The 24,629-nt window shown below is 35.8% G+C and overlaps 1 protein-coding gene across 5 annotated transcripts in view; it reads left to right on the forward strand.

The window, feature by feature from the left end:
• DCAF6 (DDB1 and CUL4 associated factor 6) overlaps window positions 1–24,629 on the forward strand; it is a 211,588-nt gene that overhangs the window by 147,485 nt on the left and 39,474 nt on the right. For 3 of the 5 annotated variants that reach the window (XM_023738425.1, XM_023738427.1, XM_023738428.1), the window contains one exon: window positions 13,048–13,107. The exons of 1 other annotated variant lie outside the window; for it this stretch is intronic. In XM_023738425.1, the coding sequence (XP_023594193.1) occupies window positions 13,048–13,107 (60 nt within the window). Of the gene's footprint in view, window positions 1–5,027; window positions 5,199–13,047; window positions 13,108–24,629 lie in introns of all 5 variants that reach the window. One more of the 5 variants, XM_023738429.1, reaches the window with a different exon arrangement.

Below are 24,629 nucleotides of genomic sequence, written 5' to 3' on the forward strand. Positions count from 1 at the left end.
TATAATTTCTAGTTGTGAATTTATTTTGGCATTTTGTTCCTGCATTATTTTCCTGAATTCTTCCAGTTTTTTGTCTGTATTTTCCATGAATTTGTGTGCCTTTTCCATGAATTTGTCATTTTTTCCTCATTTCTGTCTGCTTTATGCTTCAACTCTTGGATAATTCTGAGTCTTAGAGATTTGAATTCCGTATCAGGTAGTTCTAGTGGCTTTTGTTCCACTGGAAAATCATCTGGTGTTTTATTTTGGATGCCTACTGGAACCTTCCTGTCCTGTTTTTGTAAATGTTTTGATATTCTGCTCTCTTCAGGGCATTCAGTAGTTTTTTCTCATTTATTGATTGTAGATTTGTTTGTTTTGTCCTTTTTTTTATTTGGCTATGTCTGAGCACATGGGCTGTGTGTTCTTTGTTCTTTGCTCGTCTGTGAGCATGATACTTTTTGCCTCGTTCTCCAATTGGTAGGGTCAGTTGCTCAGATATGATACAGCAGGGCAGGTCTAGCTGAAAAGTAGTTACTGGGACAGGTTGATTGTGGCACTTACTACAGCAACTAGGGCAGGTCGATAATCAGTGCAGGGCAGGTTCCAGTAGGCCGTGCCTGTGCTGCTTGGTGGTATGATGTTATGTACACAGTGCCAGTAGGCAGGATGCAGGGTGTGGATTGTTATGTTTGGAGCTAAGATGGATATGGGAGAGAGGAGAGAGGAACAGGAGCCAAAAACATACAAACAAACAAAATAGAGTGCTAGAGGAGCTTGCCGTTGGAGTAGAGAGATGAGAGACTATGAAATGGGGAAAACCAAAAAGGGGAAGAAGAAGAAGAAAAAAAGGAAAAGAATGAATGGATAAAAATCAGAAAGCAAAAAGAACAGCAAAGCTCCCAGGGATCCTACCGGTGCAGCTGTGAGGTCTGGGGAAGTTGTTCTCAAGTGTTGCAGTACAGCCTGCTTAGAAGGCCTAGAGGTATTCAGCGCCAGGTATTCGGGGACAGAAAGAGAAGGAAGGTATAGAGAGACGAGAAACTGAGTAATGAAGAAAGACAAAGGGTAAAGAAAAGAAAACAAATTAAAAAAAAAAAAAAAAGAACAAGAAAAGCCCCCAAAAAGAAAAAAAAAACCCATGAGAAAAGAAATGCCCTCAGGGATCCCTTTCCACATCTGTGCAAGCTGAGGGGGTAGTTTCCAAGCCGGGCAGCATCGCCCTGCGAGAACGGGCTCCCAGCTCAAGAAAAGGAAAAGAAAACAAAGAATTCCAAACAAACAAACAAAAGCCCCAGGATCCGACCAGCGTGATAGCCTAGACTGGGAAGCAGTTCCACACTCGAAGGGAGCTCCGCATCCCCTCAGGAAGAAGCAAAGATGGCGCACGGAGCCAGGTATTTGAGTCAAAGGAGGGAGAGGTGGTGAGAGGTAAGGAAGAAATTGAAAGAAGCGGAAAAAAGGCAACACCAGCAGCTGACAAATGGCACTCAGAGAGCCAGCCAGTGCAGGCGGGTGGAATCCAAGCAGCCGGTGCTTCCCAGACAAGAAACTGGCCATGTGAAGCAGAGGAGGCCAAGTGGGGTTGAAGAAGGGTGGGGGTTGGGAAAGCGTATATCGGAAATCACTGGAGCTCAGCAGCCCCTGAGGAAGAAGCAAAGATGCAATACGGAGCCAGGTATTTGAGCGAAAGGAGGGGGAGGTGGTGAGAGGTAAGGAAGAAATCAAAAGAAGCAGAAAAAAGCAACATAAACAGCCAACAAACGGCCCTCAGAGAGTCGGCCAGCGTGAGCGGGTGGAATCCAAGCAGCCCGTGTTTCCCGGTGAAGAGACTGTGGCCATGGGAAGCAGAGGAGGCCGAGCAGGGGTGAAGACGGGTGGGGGGTGGGAAACTGTATATGGCAAATTACCGGTTGTTTTGTCTTTCACTGGAAGCTCCATGAAGCTGCTTTCTCATACCCCCTATTTGCTGGTCTCCGATAGGAGTCCAGGATGGCAGATGCGCGCTGCGTTAGCTGATGGGGGACCTGTGCATGAATCTCTTCTCGCTCTCCTTTCTCTGTCAGTTTTCTCACTCCATTTGGTTCTTGGCTGAGTTCTTTATCTCTTAATTTGATGTTTTAGGGTTTCAGGATTGCTGTTTTCTCTGTTTGGCTTAGTTTTTCGGATCTTTGCTGTAGAGGGATGGTGTGGTGCTTCTGCCTAGAGCGGCGTTTTTCTTCCATCTTCTTTTGATGCTTCCAGCGTCTTTCAATATTTTGCCCATAGAATCCTTCAGTATTATGACACGAGGCTTGAATTTTTTCTTAGTTCTTTCAGGTTGAGAAGTGCTTAAGTGTTTTCTTCCCTTTTGGTTTTCTAACTCCAAGTCTTTGCATATTTCATTTTAATACTTTGTCTTCTTCAGCTGCTGTTTGAAATCTTCTGTTCAGCTCTTTTACTTCATAATTTTTCCAATTTCCTTTATGTTCTGCTACTGTTCATAAAGTTTTCGATGGCCATTTTTTTCAGAAGTAGACTGCCAGGTCGTTTTTCCTAGTCTGTCTTAGTCTGGAAGCTCTGCTGAAACCTGTCCACCATGAGTGACCCTACTGGTATTTGAAATACTGGTGACATTGCATCCAGCATCAAAGCAACATGTAAGCCACCACAGCCCAACATACTGACAGTCAGTGCTACCACCACCAAATCTATGGCTGTTGACATTTGTACTCATATATTCTGCTTCTCTTTTGTTTATTGTAAATGAAATGTTTATGTACCTATCCAAAATCAATTATTCCTCTTATCCACTGGAACTCTTCTTCGCTGGTCTATTCAAGGACACCGTTCCCGCTATTATCCACATTTTTCCATGCATCATCATCCCTACACCCCCCCCACACACACACACAGACAGTGAAACATTGTCTATCAACATACAAACGTGTGCACTGTCTCCCAATTTTAAACAAACCTCCCTTGATTCTTATCCGCCACCAGCTATCATCCCATTTGTCTGTTCCCCACTAACTGCAAAACTTCTGAAAAGAGTGTATGTTTTACCTATCTCTACTTCATTACCTTCTCCTTTCTCTTGAACCTGCTCTAGTCAGGCTTTGGCCCTTACTGTTTCACTGAAACAGCTGTTGTCAAGGTCATCAGTGACTTTCATGATTCAAAATCCAGTGGTCTGTTTTCAGTGTTTGTTTTTGCTTTTTTTTCCCCCAGTATATCAGCAGCATTTGACACAAGTGTTCATTGCCTGCTTCTTGACACACTTTTATCACTAAGCCTGCAGAGCACTGCTCACTCAGTTCTCTAACCCCTCACTGGCTCCTCCTCTTTACTCTTCTTAGAGATTCTTCTTCCTTTTAAACATCAGACTGCCCCAGGACTCAGTTCTTAGGCCCCTATCGTCACTTACTCTCTAGATGACTTTAAATAACATTTCTAAATTTATGTCACCAAATTTTTATCTCCTCTGAATTCCAAACTCCTATATTGAGTTCATACTCTACTTTCCCCACTTGAATGTTTGTTTGCTTTACTCTTCCCCTCAGCACTACTTGTTCGTCCCCCATTCTTTCCCATCACAGTAAATGGCAACTCTGTTTTTCCTCTTACCTAAGCCAGAAATTTGGGGTGACTCTATATTAAATCTATCAGTAAATTTTTCCGCCTTTACCTTTAATATATCCCACATCCAGGATACACTTCTCTCTGAGTATTTGAAGTTGCTTTGCTTTCCACCTGGAACATTTCTTCCTCCAGATAAGTGTGGGTTACTCCTTCACATCCTTTTGGTCTTTGTTCAAATGTTACCTTTTGAGAGAATGAGAGAAGCCCTCTCAAATGACCATGACCATATATAAAATAACGACACTCCCCCACTTATCTGTTTCCGCTTAGCTTACTCTGCATTATTTTACTTCATAGCAATTGTCTTCACTTGAGACAAACACACATACCCATATGCATTACCTGTATATGTATTTGTATTTGCTGATGTTGTCTATTTTCCCCTCAGAGCATAAAATTCCTGAGAAGTTACTTTAATATTTTGTTTAAACTTTTTTTTTTTATCCCTAGAGCCTAAAAGAGTGCCTTCTACATAGTAGGCACTTAGTGAATATCTGTTTGCAGAATTTCATGTTATTTTTCTACATTTCATCTATGATTACCACTTCAGCTAAAGTTTGTAAATGTTAATATTTATGTAATTATTTTTTAGCTTAAAAAAATAAAAGAAGTTAACAGACAATTCTGACATAAAAAGAAAGAACACTGGTGGTACAATGGTTAAGTGCTTAGTTGCTAACTGAAAGGCTGGGCGATTTGAACCCACCAGTTACTCTGCAGGAGAAAAAACCTGGCAATTTGCTCCTATAAAGATTATAGCCTAGGAAACTCTATGGGGCAGTTGTACTCCGTCCTGTAGGGTTGCTATGAGTTGAATCAACTCAACAGGCATACAACAATGGCGCACAATAACAACAACAACAATATGGAAAGAAACATTATTAGCTGAAGACTGTGTCTTTTACTCTATAAAGAGCTCCTTTAATAAATCCCAAGGACTATTTCCAAATGCATGGCTTTTTCAACATTTTAATAGAGTTTTCATTATTACTGGGTTGAAATTAATAAAATAACTGAGTTTTTCTGTATGGGTTAGATGAAATAACTGATATTTCTCAATTTTTTTTTCTTTCCTAGTATTGTTTTATTGTAAAGAGACTAAATTAGTGAGGAAAGTAGTCTTTATTTTAAAATCTTTTCCCATGTAGGACTTTCTTTTTGTTTTGTTTAATTATATTAGAGAAATATATATGTCTAAATCATCATGGTTAAAGAGAAGCATTTGAGTGTGTGAGCATGTAAGTACATATAGTCTGTCTCATAATTTAATGAGTAGTGATTCCTTTTTTATGACTAACTTGTTTTTAGTGTTCCTCTATAAAATGTGTTTTATCTACATCCTTTCTTTCTTTGATGTATATTCTTATTCTTACTATTTTCAATTTTATTACTGTCTTTTCACCTTTTTTTTTTCCTATCTGTGTCAGAATTTTTAAGGGGGCCTGAGATAGCTTTGCTTCGTAAGCGCCTGCAACAGCTGAGGCTTAAGAAGGCTGAGCAGCAGAAACAGCAAGAGCTAGCTGTGCATACCCAACAACAGCCTTCCACTTCTGATCAGTCTTCTCGTGAGGGCTCTTCACAGGACCCTCATGCTTCAGGTTATTAATGTCAAGTGTCCTTAAGCAGCTTGTAGAGTTGGTTTTTTAACATTGCTACTATTTAATAAGATGCTTCCCTTTACCCCCTCAAACAGAGAGCTAATGCACTTACAGCTAGCTTATCCCTCCTTTCCCTGCATGTGGTGGTATTCATCATCACGTGGTTAGAAGAACAGATTTGCAGCCGCATCTGCCAGAGAGGTGAATATAAAATAGTCCATTATTTTACTTGTAGTATATTTGGAGAAGGGGGAACTGTTATTAATTTTATAGCTGATGAGCTGCTTTCTAATAACTACCCAGTAGCTTTAGAGCCTACATTGATATTTCTACTGAAATTTCCCATATGCTGAAATTATATTGGAAACCCTGGTCGTGTAGTGGTTAAGAGCTACAACTGCTAACCAAAAGGTTGGCAGTTTGAATCCACCAGGCACTCCTTGGAAAATCCCTGGAGCAGTTCTACTCTGTCCTGTAGGGTCACTGTGAGTCGGAATCAACCCGAGGGCAGTGGGTTTTTTGGATATGATATCTATGCTCATGACTCCTCGCTCCTCCTCCTCTTTTATTTTTTTGCTTTGAAAATTAACCAGTATTTGTATGTAAATCTAGCTAGCTTTTAGATTTATAGTATTGTTTGGCCATATACTAGCATGCTGACTCAATCATCCCCTTCTGTGATTGTTTGTAGTTTTTCAGTATTTGTTTAATTATTCCTTCTATACATAATCAACTTTCTGATACTTAGTGTGGCAAAAGTACTCTATAGTCTCTTGTTCTTCTTATTCGGTGAAATTCTGATAGGAAGTAATAATCTGTGCCACTCTTTTTCATTGAGTTTATTAATGGCCTAGTTCTTTTATGATCAGAAAACTCGTGGTGCTCAATAAACATTTGTTGAAGGAATTAATCAGAAATATAACACAAAATAATTTGTGAACTTAATTCTTTCAAGAAGGTGGATAATAGGTACTGTAAACCTGTTCTCCATTTAGGAACTAGAATATGTGTAGCTTCTCATATTAATGAATTTATAATACTTTGTTTGATGTACTTTGTTTTGCCATCCCTAAGGATGATGAATTTAGATATTAATTACTTTGAGAACTCTGATTAGAATACTTGGAATTAATTTGTATATTAGTAGAACTGGACAACCTCTAGTATACATATATCTGTTCCAATAAGTACTATGGTGATAAAAGCACATCATGTAATTACTGTGGTGAAATAAATTTAAACTATTATAATATATATATGATACCAAAAACCCAAACCAAACCCATTGCCATCGAGTCAATTCTGACACATCATGACCCTATAGGACCAAGTAGAGTTGGAAACCTATAGGGTTTCCAAGGAGTGGCTGGTGGATTTGAACTGCCAACCTTTTGGTTGACCACTGTGCCACCAAGACTCCATACATATGATATTTGGAGTAAATCATCAACTTAATTTCTAATGCAATGTTTTATTAATACAGGGAATGTCAGGCAAAGTTATCTCTGGCTTTTTCTTTTAACATAGAGAAATCTTTTTCTGTACTTAAAACTAGCAATTAATAAAGAAGCTTGATTACATTACAGTCATGAAGTTTAGTAAAGAACATTCTGTTACAGTTTTGTACTTTATATACAATTTTGGTGACAGTGTTTTAAAAGTTAAGAAAAATTCATGAAACAACAAAAACTAATAAAAAGGAAGATAAAATGTCAGTGTGTGTGCGTGCATGTGTGTGTGTGGTGTAATATAAACTGAATTTTAGCAACTGACAAACCAAATACTGAAGTGAATTTTGAGTATAAAAGAAAACTGTCCACATTAGTGGGAAAGAAGTGAGCACTGTGGATATTAGAAAAAATGTTTTGAGACTTCTAGCCTTTCATGAAGGAGCCCTGGTTGCACAATGGTTAAGCAGTTGGCTGCTAACTGAAAGACAGGTAGTTCGAACCCACCGGCTCTGTGGCAATGTGCTCCCGTAAAGATTACACATAGAAAACCCTATGGGGCAGTTCTGCTCTGTCCTACAGAGTCTCTATGAGTTGGAATCAACTCAATGGCACACAACAAGAACAACAGCTTTCATATCTAGTTTACCAGTTTGAATTGAAGCGGATGTTTTAAGAATCAGAAAGCTTTAGGGTGATAATATGGTCTCTAAAATAAGACTCTTATTAGCAGTCATTCTTATTAGTATCTAGTTTGGTAAGCAGTCTATTTGTGGTGATCTTAAAAAGCTAAAGTTTAATAGACACCTTGCCAGTTTTGAAGTTGAGAAACATATTGTCTTCATTATTAAACAGTGTACTTGGGCCCCTGATGTTGCCCACATGGACCTGTATTAGAGGCCCTTTGTGCTGTCACTCAACGTATGTTGTTTCCTTCACCTACAAGGTGAAGTACTTCATCTGTTCATATGCTTTTAACAGAGCATTCTTAAGAGGCCCTGTTGAATCTAATCATGCCCTGGGTTCATTTGAGTAGTGCTGCTTTTATCTTATTCTCTCCTCACATGACACAGGGACACTTATTTGACAGTTAAAAGCCTTAAGAGTTAAATAATGTGTCATCAGTTTGTTACAAGGACAGCTAATAAAAACTATATATTTTGTCCATTTAGGGAATTATGGATGTGAGGAAAAATGAGTTGGCTTAATGCAAAATTCTTCGTTTCAGAATACACAAATTACAAAAATACAGAATAGTAATTAATTTTATGAAATTCAACAGGGGAATAGGTTTTATTTGAAATAGAATTATTAAAATTTTATTTCATACATAAATTGATCCAGTCACTCATGTTAGATTTTATTAGTAAAATCCCATATCAGTTTAGAAAGCACCAAAATTAGCATTCTAGATTTTAATTTATTAACAATGGAAGAATATGCAATTCTCATATAGAAAAAGTATTTTTTTCTATTGTATCTTGATATCTTTAGATTATCGATATGTGATGATAATGTTAATAAATGATATTTCTATTGTTTTCTCACCTGTTTAAATCTTTAGATATAAAATGTTCAAAGGAGAAATTAATGTGATTTGGAAGTCAAGAAATTTTAGTAAAGGTAGAAAGAATTTCTGACTTCTTATATTGTCTGGCAAACATTTTATTCTCTTTTCAAAATACAGGACCCATGAGAATCGTTTATGAAAGACTATGTGTAAGCTGAGTCTATAATACCAATACAATAGGAAAGTAAGATCAAACCACTTTGTAGAAATAATAATGTACATTTTCAGTGAGGTAAAATGGGAAGGGTTCTGGTGGTAGTTAATGATAATTTCAGATGGAATATTATCTATTGAGTTGCTAATAATTCTTGGCAATCGAAGACTAAAATATTTAAGATATCAAATAGTATCACCTTCAGTTTCAGATTGTTTAAAATGAAGTATATACAAGATAGATGTTAAAACAGTAGTTTTCTTCCCTTTTTCCCCCTAGTTGTGAACTCGTTCATCAGAGTCTATATGGAAATTTTGAACATAAAATATTTAATAGTAACATTGTTCTGAATTTAAACTTAAGAAGTAATGACCCATCCCCAAGGTACCTCTGCTCCCCAAAGCACAGTTTAAAAACCACTGCTCTAAAAGAAAATTGTGACACCTATAAATGATAACACTTCAGAGCTAATTTCCCAAAACTTCATTTTTAAAAGTCAGAATATATTACTTTAAAGTATTTTTTACTTAATTTAGTTTTTTAAGAAGCGTATTTTTCTAGACTTATATGAAATATAAAATTTACACAACTCATTTCTAGTCTTTCAGTGATTTTTTTTTTTTTTTTTTATCTTAAGGAAATGAATTTGCCTTCATCATATTACTGTGTAGGTACTAGACTGGCTGGGTTATTGTCCCTGGCTCTATGACTACGTGACCTTGGGCAGGTCATTTGGCTGCTTTATGCCTCATTTCCCAATTATTAATTTATTTATGTAGTGTGGCCTGCCATAATTTACAAAGATGGCATAAGAATGGGTATATATAAATTGTTATATTTGTAAGGAGAGTAGTACACATAATGATGTACTATTTTAATTATACTATCTTTCATTTACTACTTCAAAATGTCCTCATATTAAGGCCCTATATAATTGATAGCATTCAAGGTTTTTAATGACCTGTATGTACATTTATCAGATGAATGCCCCAAACAGCTGTGGCAGAGGCATTCAGCTTATGGCTGATTTTAAGCCCGACTCTTTTTTCCATTTCAGGTCCCCTGAAGTCATGGGTTGCTGGCTCCTGCTTAGAGTGACAGCACCCTGTGGAGTCTGCTGGTACTGGCCCGACCACCACAGATCCCCACTGGAGCATGGAGCCAGTCTAGAGAGGGTCAGGTAGGAACTGTTTTTTCACTTTATGGCACGGTTTTGCCAATTGGAAAAAAAAAAGTAATTTCTGTACCCCAAAGGGTATAAAACATTAGTGATTATTTTGAAAAAGGGCTTTTCAAAACTGAGCCATATTGGAGAAAATCAGCACTTACCCGATCCTATGCCAGCAGGTTCTGTACAACACCAGATTCCCTACAGTGCCTATGAAGACGCAGTCACATGTATACTTTGCTCAGATGGATGCGTTTATCCATGTCTTTAGAGTTAGAGCATAGGCAGTTAATAAATGAGAAGGATGCTGACCTAGGTGTACAAGCACTCTTTAACTCCCTTGAATGATTATCAGAGTTTCGGGCAAAATAATGATGAATCTCTTAGCATTTAAACATGGTAATGTGCTCTATATTTTGCAGAACTGCGTCTTATTATTTTTTCATTCAGCATCATATATCTGGGAAACAGGCAGGTAATAATAATAATTAACATTAATTGATCGTTTCCCATGTGTTATCTAAGTAGTTTAAATGCTCATTAAATCTTCACACAAATACTGTGTGGTAGATATTGTGATTATCTCCATTTTACAGTTCGAGAAACTGGGACTTAGAGAAGTTAAGTAACGTGCCCAGGGTTACAGTAGTACTGAGTAGAAAAGCCAGATTTGAACTGAGGGAATCTGGATGAAGAGTCCTTGTTATTTTCCTGTTAAACTATAATTCTCCCTTTTTTTTCTACAGTTCAAAAAATTCTGGTGCCAAAGGGCTAACAATTTTCTCAAAACCAGAAGGCAAATTTTTAAACTATACAGCAGTTGACTGTGAGACACACTGAGCTTAACACTGAATGAAGCTTTTTCTTTTTTTTTTTTTATTGTACTTCAGGTTGAAGCTTTTTCTTGAAGTTGCTCTCTACCTTCAAAATAATATTATAACTCTAAATATTTCCATAATGCATTTTATAATAAGTTATCATTGTACCATACATTTAGGTTTTTATTTGTGATGGTGTTTATAGAAGATATTTCACAGACAGATATTGCATAGAGTATGCAAACAACTGATGCAGTCAGGATTGAACTCATAATTGCAGTTTAATAGCTAGCCTGATGGTTATTGTATTAATATTTGAAAATATTTCTGTAAGATAGGAGTTGTGAGTATTGTACTTCTCAATATTTAGTGGTTAAGAAAAGTCACTTAAAATGTTTATGTGACAGAAGAAAAAAAAAATCCTTTCAAAAACAGATGCATGGTACCCAAGATTAAAAATAGAATGGAAGCAATGATCAAAAAGAATTTTATCTTAAAAATTAATCATCAAGATGAGAGAAACAACAGGTAATCCCCTAGATTTAAGTGATATTCTTGACAGATTATAAAGCCTAAAAACAAACCCTTTTGGTTTATGCTATCTTTTTTTCTTAACTTCAGCTTTATCCATATTTTAAGTCCTTCAAAGGTGGAAAAATACATAGTTTTGTGGTGATGACAGCTTTCTAGGTCCTTTTTAAGTGTACTTTTTGTAGTGACTTATTTGTTCCTAAATTTTATGGAAATAAATAAGAAGCACTTTATATCAAGAAGATTTATACATTTTACAGTATTTATGGAAAAATTATATATTTGAAAAAAAGACCACTTAGAAAGTTTATAGTTTTTTGAAGACTCTTAATTATTAAATGAGAGCATAGTGAAATGTGTAATGAATTCAAAGGGCCCAAAAAGATTTCATAAGAGACTTTCTAGGAAAATTTTCTAATATTTCTATCACTGTAAGTCACATTTTTGTTACATTTTCCTTTAGTTGAAAGGAATATAATTTTGTTTATCTCTAAAAATCGTCTTCTTCAAAAACAACAAAATGGGAATGTTGTACCTAACTGAAATGAGTAAATGAGAGGAAATCTTATAAATTGGAAGTAAATCATGGATAGATTAGGAAATTGAATGAAATATTGTCATTCCTACTTTGTTTTTTGTGTAGTAAAGATTTGTTGAACTGAATGTTCTGATGAAGTTTTAAGTAGGATAAGTAAAAGTTATTATTTAAATGATAACCATGCTTTATCAAAATCTAGTAAGAAATAAAAATCTATGAACTAACTGGTGATATTAGAAGATGGTAGATTTAAGGCTGATACAAATGGCCCTAGTAGCAGGTTTCAGACTTTTAAGTATACAGATGTACAATTGGAAGCAATTGAGTGATACAAAATTGCTTTGAACCCAGGATATATTGGAAAAATCTTACTCTTTGGTAAATGAAATGCCATTATGAGCAGAAACTGATTATCAGCCAAAAGTACAAGGGTTGTTTTTTTGTTTTGTTTTGTTTTGTTTTGTATTTTATTTTATTAACAACATTCGCTGAGAACTAAATCACAGGGTATTAGAAAGTAGAAGTTGTTCTTACATTTGGTGGAGAACTATGCTTATTACCCACATCTTTCCTTTTCCTGCAGCCCCACTGGGACTCTGGAACCCAAGCCATAAATGGGAAGTGGCCACCTCTTTCTCCCTCAGTGCCTTGCTGGTGTTACCAGATCCCTAGGCTAATCAGGGAGAAAGGAAAAGCTTAGGCCTAAAAATGTTCTGACTTGTCTTATGTCACATAGCTAATTATTGTCAGATCTAGGTCTAAAATCAAAATTTCCGAACTCCAGACCAGAGCTCTTTCCATTTTATCATGCTTCCTTCCTTCCTCTGTACCACTGTTTTTCAAGCAGTAGAACCTATTTATAAAACAGATTTTTACAAGAAGCAGTATATCAAAAGATAAAAACAAATTATTCTGTTTGAAGCCAAGATGGAAGGCCTAAATTCCAGACTGTTAAGCCTTCTTTGCCTCTATTTTCCTTTTCCTACCAAGCACCTCTAAAGAAACCTATGCCTTCACAGAGTACAGTTTTAATATGCACAATATACCATAGAGATTTTAAAGTTGTCTATATTTCCGTGATGGTAATTACTTCATTGAATATTTCTCTTATAAACCTTTTTTTTTTTTTCCTCTCTCTCTCTAAAACATTTAACCTTGAGCTCCTTGTTCAGCTCAAGGTGCTACAAACAACATCCAGCAAAGGGCAGTGAGCCTCTCATTTCATGTCTTGAATCCTCCAAGGCAGGATGAAAGCCATGTTAAGGAGCTGGAGAGGTGGATTGAGAAGGACAAGGAGTCTTCTGTTTAGTGAACGAGATATCCCATTTCTAATTATCTAAATTGCACCTTTTGCCTGTGCTAAATGAACTTGAAAAAAGTTCTATGCATGGTACTAGAAGAACATTTTCTGAACTGATTTTCAAAGTTGCTAAATGCTTGCCTGGAATAAATAACATCTAAAGCACATGGCCTTGCTTAATCACTGCTTGAGAAGCACACTAGAGTACTTACCTCTGTTCCCCACCATTATACATTTGTTTCTTAAGCTTAGAGATGATCATGACATTGCTGTGCAGTTTTCTGCTGCTTACTTTTAAGTTGAAATCTCATTTTTGTTTCAGATTCTCCTTCTTCTGTGGTTAACAAACAGCTCGGATCCATGTCACTTGACGAGCAACAGGGTGCGTGCAACAGGAGATGCGCTATGCCCATCCATCCGTAGATTTATTGCAGTACATAAACCAAGCTCGCTTTCTCGCTTCTTCATAGCATTTCATTTCAATTAATGGTCTAATAGTCAATATTTTGTGGGCTATATTACCCTACATAGTACTGTATACAAAGAGCCTCCTTGGCCTATACAAATTGTTTTCTATATAGGCTTAGTTAATTTCTACCTTTTACCCCTTATGCCAAATTTGAATTCTCTCCCTATATCAGTATCATAATAGATACAAACTATATCCATTTTTTATTTATGTATCCATCATAAAATTGTATAGAACTGTGGGTGTGAGGTCGACATTACCCAGGGGCTTACTTAGAAACCTGTTTGAACCTACAATTGTAATTTGCTATAGTAATGATACTTGGTTTTACATCTCACTATTCAGTGGTCAAACTCCTGAGAGCTTTAGCTATAAAGAACACTATTATGAGCTCAGAGATGAGCTCCAAAGCCATCAGTCAGAAGGGAAAATAGCTTCCACTTCCGCTTGTACTTTTTGAAGTGGAAGTAGGAGAGATATAGAATCAAACTCAGAGCCTTGAACAGAGACAGATGAGATAGTTTCCTTAGTTACCAAGCTTTATTACCAGCAGCTCAAACACAGTACAGAGAGGGACTGGTAGCGGAAAACATTCTGACAAGAAGGGACAGCTGAAAAGAAGGATGGAGAAAGAAAAGAGTATAAAAAACAAATAAACTAGCTATGTAGAGCAATTTGGTAAGGGCAAATAGACTTACTGTCTCACCTCACAATTTCCTGGAGTCTTCTAAATTTATAGCAACACAGTATGATAAATAATGTTAGTAACGTTAAGTCATCATGAATAACTTAGAATGAAATTCACTTTTCCCTCTTTAAAAAGGCAAATGATTGCCTAATATATTTTACAAATTTCTTTAGAAACAAACACAGCACTAAAACCATAAGCTTCAGTTGGCTTAAAAGTTTATGTACGTAGACTAATTCATTTTTCAACAGTAGTTGAGAAATTAAATATTGCTTTAGTACCTATTTGGTGTGAGATATACCTAATTTTAACTATCTTCCTAAAGAAATAGGCGGCAGCTAATTATAAAACAAATTAGAAAACTCCTTCTGTACTTCTGATCTTATTTATAGATCTCAGATGACGAGTATTGCTCTAGCTTTTCAGCTTTTGAGAATGAATGAATGGATGAATGAGTAAATGAATTTGAGAACCAAAAAATTAAGCATGTTTTGTCTTACACATTTATTATGGAGTATTAACACTGAAGAATAATTTCTTTAAGGTAAAACTGGTAAAGCATCGTATTATATGTTGTGTTAATATATAAAACTACTGTCTAATCAAATCTTTTTTGTAAGAATATGTAAATATAAATAGCACATCACTGTCAGAGAGTTTGTTGCCAGATTCATATTCTATTTAAACACATAGAATAACTTCCATAGGATTATGTTGAATAGTAACTCAAGTTGATACTTAATTTACATATGGGATAGGAGAGAAAGAAAAGAGTCAGAGTTAACTTCCAGGTTTTTTATATTAATGCCTAGATGAATCATGATGCCATTTACTAGGATAGGCCAGTTTGGAGGAGTTTGGCCATGTAAAATATGCGTGCCTTTTAGTCAGTAGAAGTAGAGATGTATAATCGTCAAGTATCTGTTTTGCAGAAGTTGCATCTTAATAGACCATTGTAAATGTAACTTTGTAATAAATCCTCTGAGCAGAAGTGTTTTAATGATGGAAAATTATGCAAATGAGTTAGTTTTTCTCCTTGGGAAAGGACCTAACAATCTGCTTCCATAAAAATTTACAGCCTAGGAAACCTTATGGGGCAGTTCTGCTGATTAGTTGGAAATGAATGAGGGAATGATATCTAGGTGTCTGGCGTGGGTGACTAAATAGATAGTGATACCATCAACCAAGATAGAAATTTCAGGAAGAACAGTTGGCTTTAGGAGAAAGAAGGTGCATGACATTTTTAGAAATGTTGAGTTTTGAAGTGCATTTGGATATCCAAATGGAGAAATCTCATAGATGTTTAGATGGATATATGATTTTGGAAGTTTCCAGAGAAGTCTGAGTTGTAGATATAGGATAGGAACCATCAACTTGCAGATAGTACAGTGAAACCTGTGAGAGTCAGAACTCAACAGAAGTGCCTTGTTTTTATGGGTTTTGTAAGTTCTCCGCCTTTGAAAGGGTGCAGTCACCACTTTTCTATCACTATTAGTGGAAAATATTTGGCTTTTCCTTCTGATAAGTTTCTGTCTTACACCGGTTCTGGGTTTCGTAGATTTTACTGTAGTTGAAACTATGGGAGTGGATGGGATTGTCCAGGAAAAGAGGATAAAGTAAAAAGGCCAGCCTACACTACAAGGAGCAAGCAGTGAAAAGGATCTAGCTAAGGAGACTGAGAAGTAATGATTCAGAGAAGTAGGTGGAGCAGAAATAATGCCATATCCAAAGCCAAGGGAAAAAAAAAGTTCCAGGAGGGAGACTGGTCAGTAGTGCAGCAAAGATATGTCAGATACATAAAAAGAATTGAGAAATGCTTATTGCATTTGGCGATATGGGGGTTTTCTAGTGCCTTTGGCATTGCAGTTTGAATGAGATGGTGGAGGCACATCCAGATAGCAGTGTTTTGAGAAGGAAGATTTTTTAAAAAAGTAGAGACATTGGTGTGTAGGTGATTCTTTGAGGTAGTGTATGGTAGGGGAAGTTGTAGTTTCAAGGGGAGGTTTTAAAAGGATGACAGAAAACTTGGCATGTTTATAGAATAAGCAAAAAGAATCTTTATAGAAGCGGTTAAAGATAAAGAGGGTAGTTGATATCCCCAGATATGCCATTATTTTACGTTTTCAATCTTTATCAAGATTCTTATTCTCAATTTTACCCTGAAGAATGGAAAAAGTAGTACATTTAGTAAGTTTTCATTCTGAATGTATCTCTCAATAATGATTGTTTTTATCCTGTTGGAAAATACTTTCCAATATTATCCAAATCTAAGCTTGTGTGCTAACACACTGATGGTCCCTCTGTATTAATTATGGACAGAGTGAAACTATTTGAATACACACAATGATATCTGTCATGCATTTTGTTTAGTTTGAACAATACATTTTAATTAGTAGTTTTGGTTCTTTTTGTATCTCGAATTACGTTATGCCTATTGTACTATAAAGGAAAAAATCCTCTTCTGGCATATATTTCCCTTACCTATTTATATTATTAAAACTTAGAGCCAACAGAGAAACCTATGTTACTGAAATCTAATTTTTGAAGGAATTTTAAGAAAATAATTTTGCCTAGGTTCTAAATTTTAGCCATGATTAAAGTACGTTGCTTTAAATTCATTACAGTGACGATCATTAAGTAGAAGTTGAATAACACTTAGTTTTGAAACTTATGCCTGTAGGTAATTATGTAACTGTTAGACACTCATTTTTTATTCTGGATTTTAAAAAATATAAATGCTAATTTGTAGGCTTTAGAAATATAAATGTTAATTGTCAACTTATGTATCATTATACATAAGCAGACTAAGACTTTCATCTATAGGAGGAGACTTGTGGATGATCAGAAATTAGTGAACCAGATTTTACTAATTCTACGAGGGTAACTAGGGAAATGGAATAATTGGACCTGTCATGCATTAAATGTGATTATATATTGGCACCAAATTGAAGTTTCATTTTAGTAATACCATCTTGACAATATGGTATCAGTGTAATATTTTAGATCACCATTAAATGTACTTTGACAATTTAAATTTTCATTAAATAAATAATAACTGAAGCCTGGTGTACGAATGGGAAATCCAAATTCAATATTATCATCACACTGGTATATATCTGTAAATTCGGTATTTTAAATTCTAGTGAAAAAATAAGTTAATGATCAGGCTTCCTTCCAGATTCTTTATATATCTTAGGCTACTTATCACTTAGTTTCTTGGAATGAAATAACTAATTTTCCCCCATCCCCAACTACTAAGTCTGGATTCTTCCAGTTAGTGATATATTTGATCTTTTGGAAGTTTGACCCTATTTAATTCTTGTTGAGTATACTCAACTGTTACATTCTCCTTCTAATCAAATTGATGTTTATAGTTCCATTTAAAATGTTTTCTAACTTAGAATTGTCTTGATAAAAAATAACTGACATTTTTTGAGATTTTAGTATGTGACTGGCATTGTGGTAAGAATTTTACATGCATTGTTTCATTTATTCTGATAACGTTATGAGGTATTGTTATCCTCATTTTATAAATGATGAAACCAAGACTCTAAGAGATATGTAAAGATAAGTGCAGTAAGTGGTGAAGCCATGTATGTATGTCCATTTCATTAATTCAAGTGACATTTAAATGCCTACCTCCTTTGTGTCAAATGTTGTGCTAGGCAGTAGGATATATGGATGAATAAAGCTGATGTTCCCTGTTCCAGGAGCCTAGAGCTGATTAAGAATAATAATAACAATAACAGACATTTATATAGCAATTTCCTTGTGCCAAACATTGCTTTGAGCAATTTTTTAAAAAATCTTATTTATTTAGTTGTTGTTGTTGAGAGTATACATAGCAAAACGTACATCAATTCAGCCATTTCTGCATGTACAATTCAGTGACATTGATTACATTCTTAGAGCTGTGCAACCCTTCTCACCCTCCTTTTCTGAGTTATTCCTCCCTCATTAACATAAACTCACAGCCCCCTAAAGTTCCTATCTAATTTTTTGAGTTGCTGTTGTCAGTTTGAACCCATATAGTTCTTAAAAGAGCATAATGCTCAAGGCAGACATTTTTTACTAGTTAAGGTAAACTATTGTTTAGTTTTAAGAAGACTTCAGGGGATATTTTTGGTTTAAGGTTTAAAGATTATCTCAGGGCAATAGTATGAGGGCTTCATCCAGCCTTTTTTGGCCCCAGAAATTCTGGAGTCTGTGAGAATTTGAAGTTCTGGTCTGCATTTTTCCCCTTTTGATCAGGATTCTCTGATTGAGTCCTTGATCAAAATGTTCAGTAACGGAAGACTTTGAACAAATTTTATTTGTTAATTTACTAATCCTTACAGTAACCTTATGGAGTAGGTACTGTTATTATCCCTGTATTCCAGATGAGGGAGCTGAATTGAAGAGAGGTTTAAAAACTTCCCTAAGGTCACACACAGCTAGTAAGTGTTAGAAATGTGATTTAAACCCAGGCAGTCTGCCTCTGGAGTCTATGATCATAGCCACTGTGCTTTGCTTCATCTAACAGTAAAGACAGACAATGAAAAAATAAATATAAGTGTGATGAGTGTTATAAAAGGGAAATAAATAACAAGGCACAATGGAGAACATATCAGAGTGAGACTTCCTTTATCGTGGTAGGGGGCCAAATAAGGCATCTCCGAGGAAGAGACATTTAAGCTGAGATCTGAAAGATGAGTATGAATAAATTGGGCAAAGAAGAATGAGTAAAGGGAAACATGAATAGCATGTGAAGAGGCTCTGAGATGTCACATTAGAATGAAGAGAAGAATCCCAGTATAGCTGGAGAATGCTCTGGCTCCAAGAGGGGGGCAGTCCCAGATTGAAAAGAACCTCTTGGCCACGTCAAGGTTTTGGATTTTAAGAACGGTGAGAAGCTAATAAAGGATTTAAAATAGGGAGTGGCCTGATCTCAATCACTTAGGAGATTCTCCTAGTAATGGAGATTTTGACCTGATTTTGGAATTAAGGTGGAAGAGATGTGAAGAAATTTAAGAAATATTTAGGATGTAGGATCAATAGGACTTGATGGTAGATTGAATGAGGCAAGGATTTGAGGTGTTGACCAGAATATAAGAATATAAGGTTCAGTAACAAGTCCAGAATTCGTATGCGGAGATGGCAATATGGTTGGAGGGAGCAGGGCCAGGCCACCTGTCTTTAATCTGTTTTCATACAGCAAATACACTTTTTTTTTAACCTAGATTATAAGCTTATTTTTGGTTATTTGGAGAAGGTACTGATAGAGATTAGCAAGTGACTTTTCCAGCTTCTGCAAGGGTAACTCCCCAAGTTTTGGATTGAGCACAACTAAGTGGGTGGGAGTAGTTCCTGAAATAGGTAACACTGAAAATAAAGGAATGAGATGTGGGAGAAGGTGTCTATTTGAGTGCTGCTGAGAGGTCAAATAAGGTGGGTTCTAAAAAAAAAAAATTCTTCACTGAATTAATGTGGAGGCGATTGATTCCATTTGCAAGCACAGTTTCACTGAAGGGATAGAAGTAGAGGCCAGATTAGAGTCAAACATGAAGACATGGAGATGGGAAGCAAGGAAAACATTTTCACAACAAAAAGCAAACAGGACAATAACTGGAGGGGAATGTGGGTCAAGGGAGTGTTTTTCTGTCTACCTCACTTGTTGGTATTCCTCTAGAGGTCACATTTTAACATACTAATTTATCTAATTAGAGTGTATGACAAGTTTGATTGGAAAAAAAAAGAGTATACCTGAGCAAACAGTCACGAAAAGAGAAATACTGAAGGAGAATTTTGGCAGGATTTATATGCCACATGGGATGAACATAGGCATCTTTACCTATTTCCTTCCTGTACTGTTTTTTCTCAAGACTGTAAGTGAAATAGGAATAGTAGACTTTTTTGAACAGAGGAATATAAGACTAATAGTTCTGAAGTACTAGGTAGCAAAGGTAAAATGCCTTCTACATTTCAGCCCATAAATTCTAAATATCAGTGGGAAAGTGGAACCAGGCACAGTCTGAGTCCATATGTATCCCAACCGGATGTTTTGATTCAGTTCACATTTCTATGTTATCATGTCATGAAAAAGTTCTTGGATTGAAATTATTGTAGTAGACATAGAGGTTGAGTTTTGATTGCCAGGAAGAAAACTCGAAAGACTAGATTATCTTATTTTCAAAAGATTATGTAGGAGAGATTTTCTAATAAACATCAGTACTAAAATTATATTTTGTTTGGTTTTGACTTTCATAAAATAGCTAACCACCATACTTATAAAGCCATATCTGCACTAGTAAGAGCACTAATTTTAGAATGAAATGATTTACCTCACAGTCATCTATGTGGTAGATAAGTATTCTTTGTTAAGAATTTACTCCTAGAAACAGTATCTCCACTTTGAGTCTGAATATGCCCCCATAGAGGCCCTGGTGGTACAGTGGTTAAGAGCTCGGCTGCTGACCAAAAGGTCAATATACAAATGATCGGAAGGAATACTGGATATCCTATAGTCTGAGGCCTGCAGAAAAGTCCTGACCTGTGAAAATGGAAAATATTGCATTGGCTTAGAAAGTAGAGAAATTTGTCTTTTCTTCTATATAAGCCAAGTAAATTGGGACCCAAAATTTGGGGAGATAGTTGAACTTTATAACTGATGTGCCTACCTGTTTTAGAGTATTTAACCATATGTTTTATTTCCTTTTAGATTTGATTTTTAAAAATATTTGGCATAGTGGAATGAAATGTTGCCAAGTTCATTGTAAAACATAAAATCCTTTAGGAAAAGAATATATTATTTTTACATGTTCCACTGGTTATCTAAGCTACTATAGGTGGTTTATGTGTGATTGTACAGTTATAATAGTGACCCAGCAGCAGAGTAAATGTTGGGCATGGTGGTTCTAAACAGACAAATTATTGCTGCCATATCCTACTTAACTATCTTCGCTTTGATTAAATTTACACACAGGACATATCCTATCTGTATATCAGTATTTTTATAATGTACAAAACTAGTTACCAAGATAACATATTTTGTACTACTGATAGTACACTTTATTTTTCTGGTACGTCTTTGAGCATGTTTTTTAGAATCACAAATGATTATAATTTCATAGTGAAAATACACAGATTAAATGGTTTGAAAATGTATGCATTACAAAAAAAAGTTTATGGTTCTTGTATGAAAGACTTAGAATCTATCTCTTTAAATAAGTAACAGTTCAAAGAAGTTGCTTTCAAATTATATTTCAGCCCATTCTGAAATTTTTTTCTGAGCCAATACAGTATCCTAACAGTGCTCGTTAGCCATTTTTGGAAAGGATCTTTTAAACTTGGTTTCCGGAGACTTACGTTAGTGACTATTCACTTCCAATCCAGAAAAACAAAGTCATGAAAGTGTACTAATGTCTTGATTTTTATATGGTTATTGCTGTGCTTCTGAAGCATGTGTTTTTGCTAGCCGTGTTCAAGGTGATAGTTTGCCTTGATAGAGACCACTTCTGGCTGCTGCAGTCATCAGTTTTTGTTTTTGTTTATTTGTTTTGTGGTGAAAATATACACAACAAAACATAGCAGTTCGCCAGTTTCTACATGTACCATTCAGTGACATTGATTACATTTTTTGAGTTGTGCAAGCATTTTTGCTGTCTTTTTCTAAATTATCCCACCACCATTAACATAAATTCAGCGCCTCCCAAACAAAAACTCCCGTTTACCCCCTCCCTCCCCACCAGTAATCTTTGGTTTCTGTGTATTTGTTTATTTCATTTAAGTGAGACCATACAGTATTTGCCCTTTTGTGACTGACTGACTTTGCTCAGCATAATGTTTTCAAGGTTTATCCAGGTTGTGGCATGCATCAGGACTTCATTTCTCATTATGGCTGAGTAATATTCCATTCATCAGTTGTTTTAAATACTTAAAATTATTAAGCAATATAGAATATTCTTCCAAAAACTTGGCAGTGTTGAACAAGTTAAAAGTGAAATATTTTTCCATCAAATTGCCCTTGTGCTGAGGGCACCACAAATAGAATACTCTATAATGTTTTGGGAGGAAGAAGAAACTCCAGTCTCCAAGTGCCCTGGAAGAAGATACAACATAGTTTTTCTATACTCTGATGCCAGAATGACAGTATTGCCTACCAGAACTTTCATCAGTCATATTAATGTTGCTGGTTGAATTATACATCATTTCAAAGGAGTAACAACACCAACAATTGATGTATCTTAATTAAAATAGTTACTTTTTAAAGCAACCTTATTTTCCTCTTTATTTTTCAAGTTACTTCCAAGACAGTATAGTGAGTCTGAACTTCATGTAGAAGGAAACCTAGTTAACTAGAGCAAAATCTCTAGCTTATGATCATCAGTTTCATCTTCTGTAAGATGGAGATGATAATGCCTGCCACAAAGATTTAGAAGAGATTTTAAAAGATCCTAGTACATAGTGCTATTCAATAAGTAGCAGTTATTATGATGGTATTAGGTGAAATTTTAAACCCTAAGGCTCTTAAATAAAAACCTCTACTTATTAAGGAAAATATTTCAGTAATATGTATCTGTTCATTATATAAGTAAAGCTTTCGATCAGTTTTTAGAATGTGTTTGCAGATCCAACTTCTAACAAATAGAGCAAGCTAGGCAAAATTAGAATGGTTACAAGTATTTTTTCAAATAAAGTAAAAAGACATTTAAATTTTTAGGTCTTTAAAGAAGAATACTACTTGTAGCTTAATATACATTTGGTGAACATGCAAACGATGAATGCATTTACTAGTAGGCCAAAGCTCTACATTTCAGAAAATTCAAACTAGTAGGTTGCATAGAATTCCACACAGGAGGATTAAACTAGGAAGAGTAGAAAGGATCAAGGCTAAGAAATGAATTCTGTCCCTGGGATATTTGTCCCTGGGCATTAATATCTCAGTTAAGAAACCAGGTTCTGCATTGTGTAGTGTTTTTGCCAGAGACACTATTAATTTATGTACAGTGTACAGGGAAATGACTCTGGTCTGAAGTGTTTGTAACTAATAGTCCATTCTTTTTATATAGTGATGGGCCAGTTTTACACAAGATTGGTGAGTTCATTAACAAATGAACAAATTCTATCAACTGTAATAAACATTTTATAGAGTAAATGAATGCTACTTTGTTGTACAATATGTAGGTTATATTCCTGAGAAATTAAACAACAACTTTGTTGTAGTTACCTTAGGAAGAAACTTTTAATTGACATTGACTATCCAGGAAGCTTCTTGCTTTTTTGGAGGGAATTGGCTGTATAAGTTTAAGGTATTTTCTGCACCTTCCTGATTTATTAACACCTCTTTTTTTTTTTTTTTACTATATTCCTATGATACGTAAATATCATACATGCTGTTACCATAGGATGTACTTTCTCTTTAAATTTACTAAAAAGGGGAGTTTTGATACAGCACTTAAATTCCAGAAGGCTTCTTCTAACTCATGGTTCTTAAGCCAGGGCAAAGCTAAAACATTCAGTCCTGCAATTCTCTCATACCTACTTTTGTTTTCTCTTCCTTCTTTACTTTAAAAAAGAAATAAATAGCAAAGCACTTTGTAAAATGTTGCAAGGGATAATGAAAGAACCGGCCCCAGCTCTGCCTCTCAGTTTCCTTGATCATCTAATTTTTCAGCTGTCTCCACCAATTCCAGATGACAGTGACTGGCAGCAATGGGACAGAAATTTTAGCAACATAAACTGAAGATTAAGGGAAAACTATATGTGAGCGAATGATTAGCAAACAGCAAATTTTTCAAATATAGGTAAGGGTAGAACAGATGTTTTTAAAGTCCCATTCTTGATAGTTTTATATAAGCTAAAGGTCTGTTAATTCAGTTACTTTATCAGAATGCCATTTTGTAAAATAAAAACCAAACCTGTTGCCATCAAGTCAATTCCTACTCATAGCGACACTATGGGACAGAGTAGAACTGCCCTGCAGGGTTTACAAGGAGTGACTGGTGAATTTGAACTGCTGACCGTTTGGTTAGCAGCCAAACTCTGAAGCCAAGCTCTTAACCACTACACCACCAGGGCCCCATTTTGTAAAATACTTCCTCCAAAACACTGAATGTAATTCTGCATCTTTGGAAGTTGTAATAAATTATTAATTTATTTCCAGCAGCTGGACATGTTTATAACAAAAATAGTATAGAAACACCAGACTGAGTCCAGTACAGCTAGATGGTACCCGGCTACCACCACTGACTGCTGTGACCAGGATCAAAACAGAGGGTTCTGAACAGAGCTGGAGAAGGATGTAGAAAAAAATTCTAACACACACAAAAAAGACCACATTTACTGGCCTGAAAGAGAGTGGAGAAACCCTGAGAGTGTGGCCCCCAGACACCCTTTTAGCTCAGTGGTGAAGTCACTTCCAAGGTTCACCGTTCAGCTGGGGAGTGGACAGCCCCATAAAACAAAACGGGACAAATGAGGCACAGCAGTCCAGGGACAAGGACTAGAAAGCAGAAGGGGGCAGGAAAGCTGGTGATAGGGAACCCAAGGTTGAGTAAGGACAGTGTTGACGTGTAGTGGGGTTGTTAAGCATTGTCATAGGGCAATGTGTGTACTGTTTAATGAGAACCTATTTTGTTCTGTGAACCTTCATCTAAAGTGAGAATAGCAGCACAACTAGAAGAACACAATTGATGTCACTGAATTGTGCATGTAGAAATTACTGAAATGGTGTATCTGTGGCTATGTATATTTTCACCAAAAAAAAAAA

Source organism: Trichechus manatus, unplaced genomic scaffold (assembly GCF_000243295.1).
Source record: "Trichechus manatus latirostris isolate Lorelei unplaced genomic scaffold, TriManLat1.0 scaffold00117, whole genome shotgun sequence".
In the NCBI taxonomy this organism is placed as follows: domain Eukaryota; kingdom Metazoa; phylum Chordata; class Mammalia; order Sirenia; family Trichechidae; genus Trichechus; species Trichechus manatus.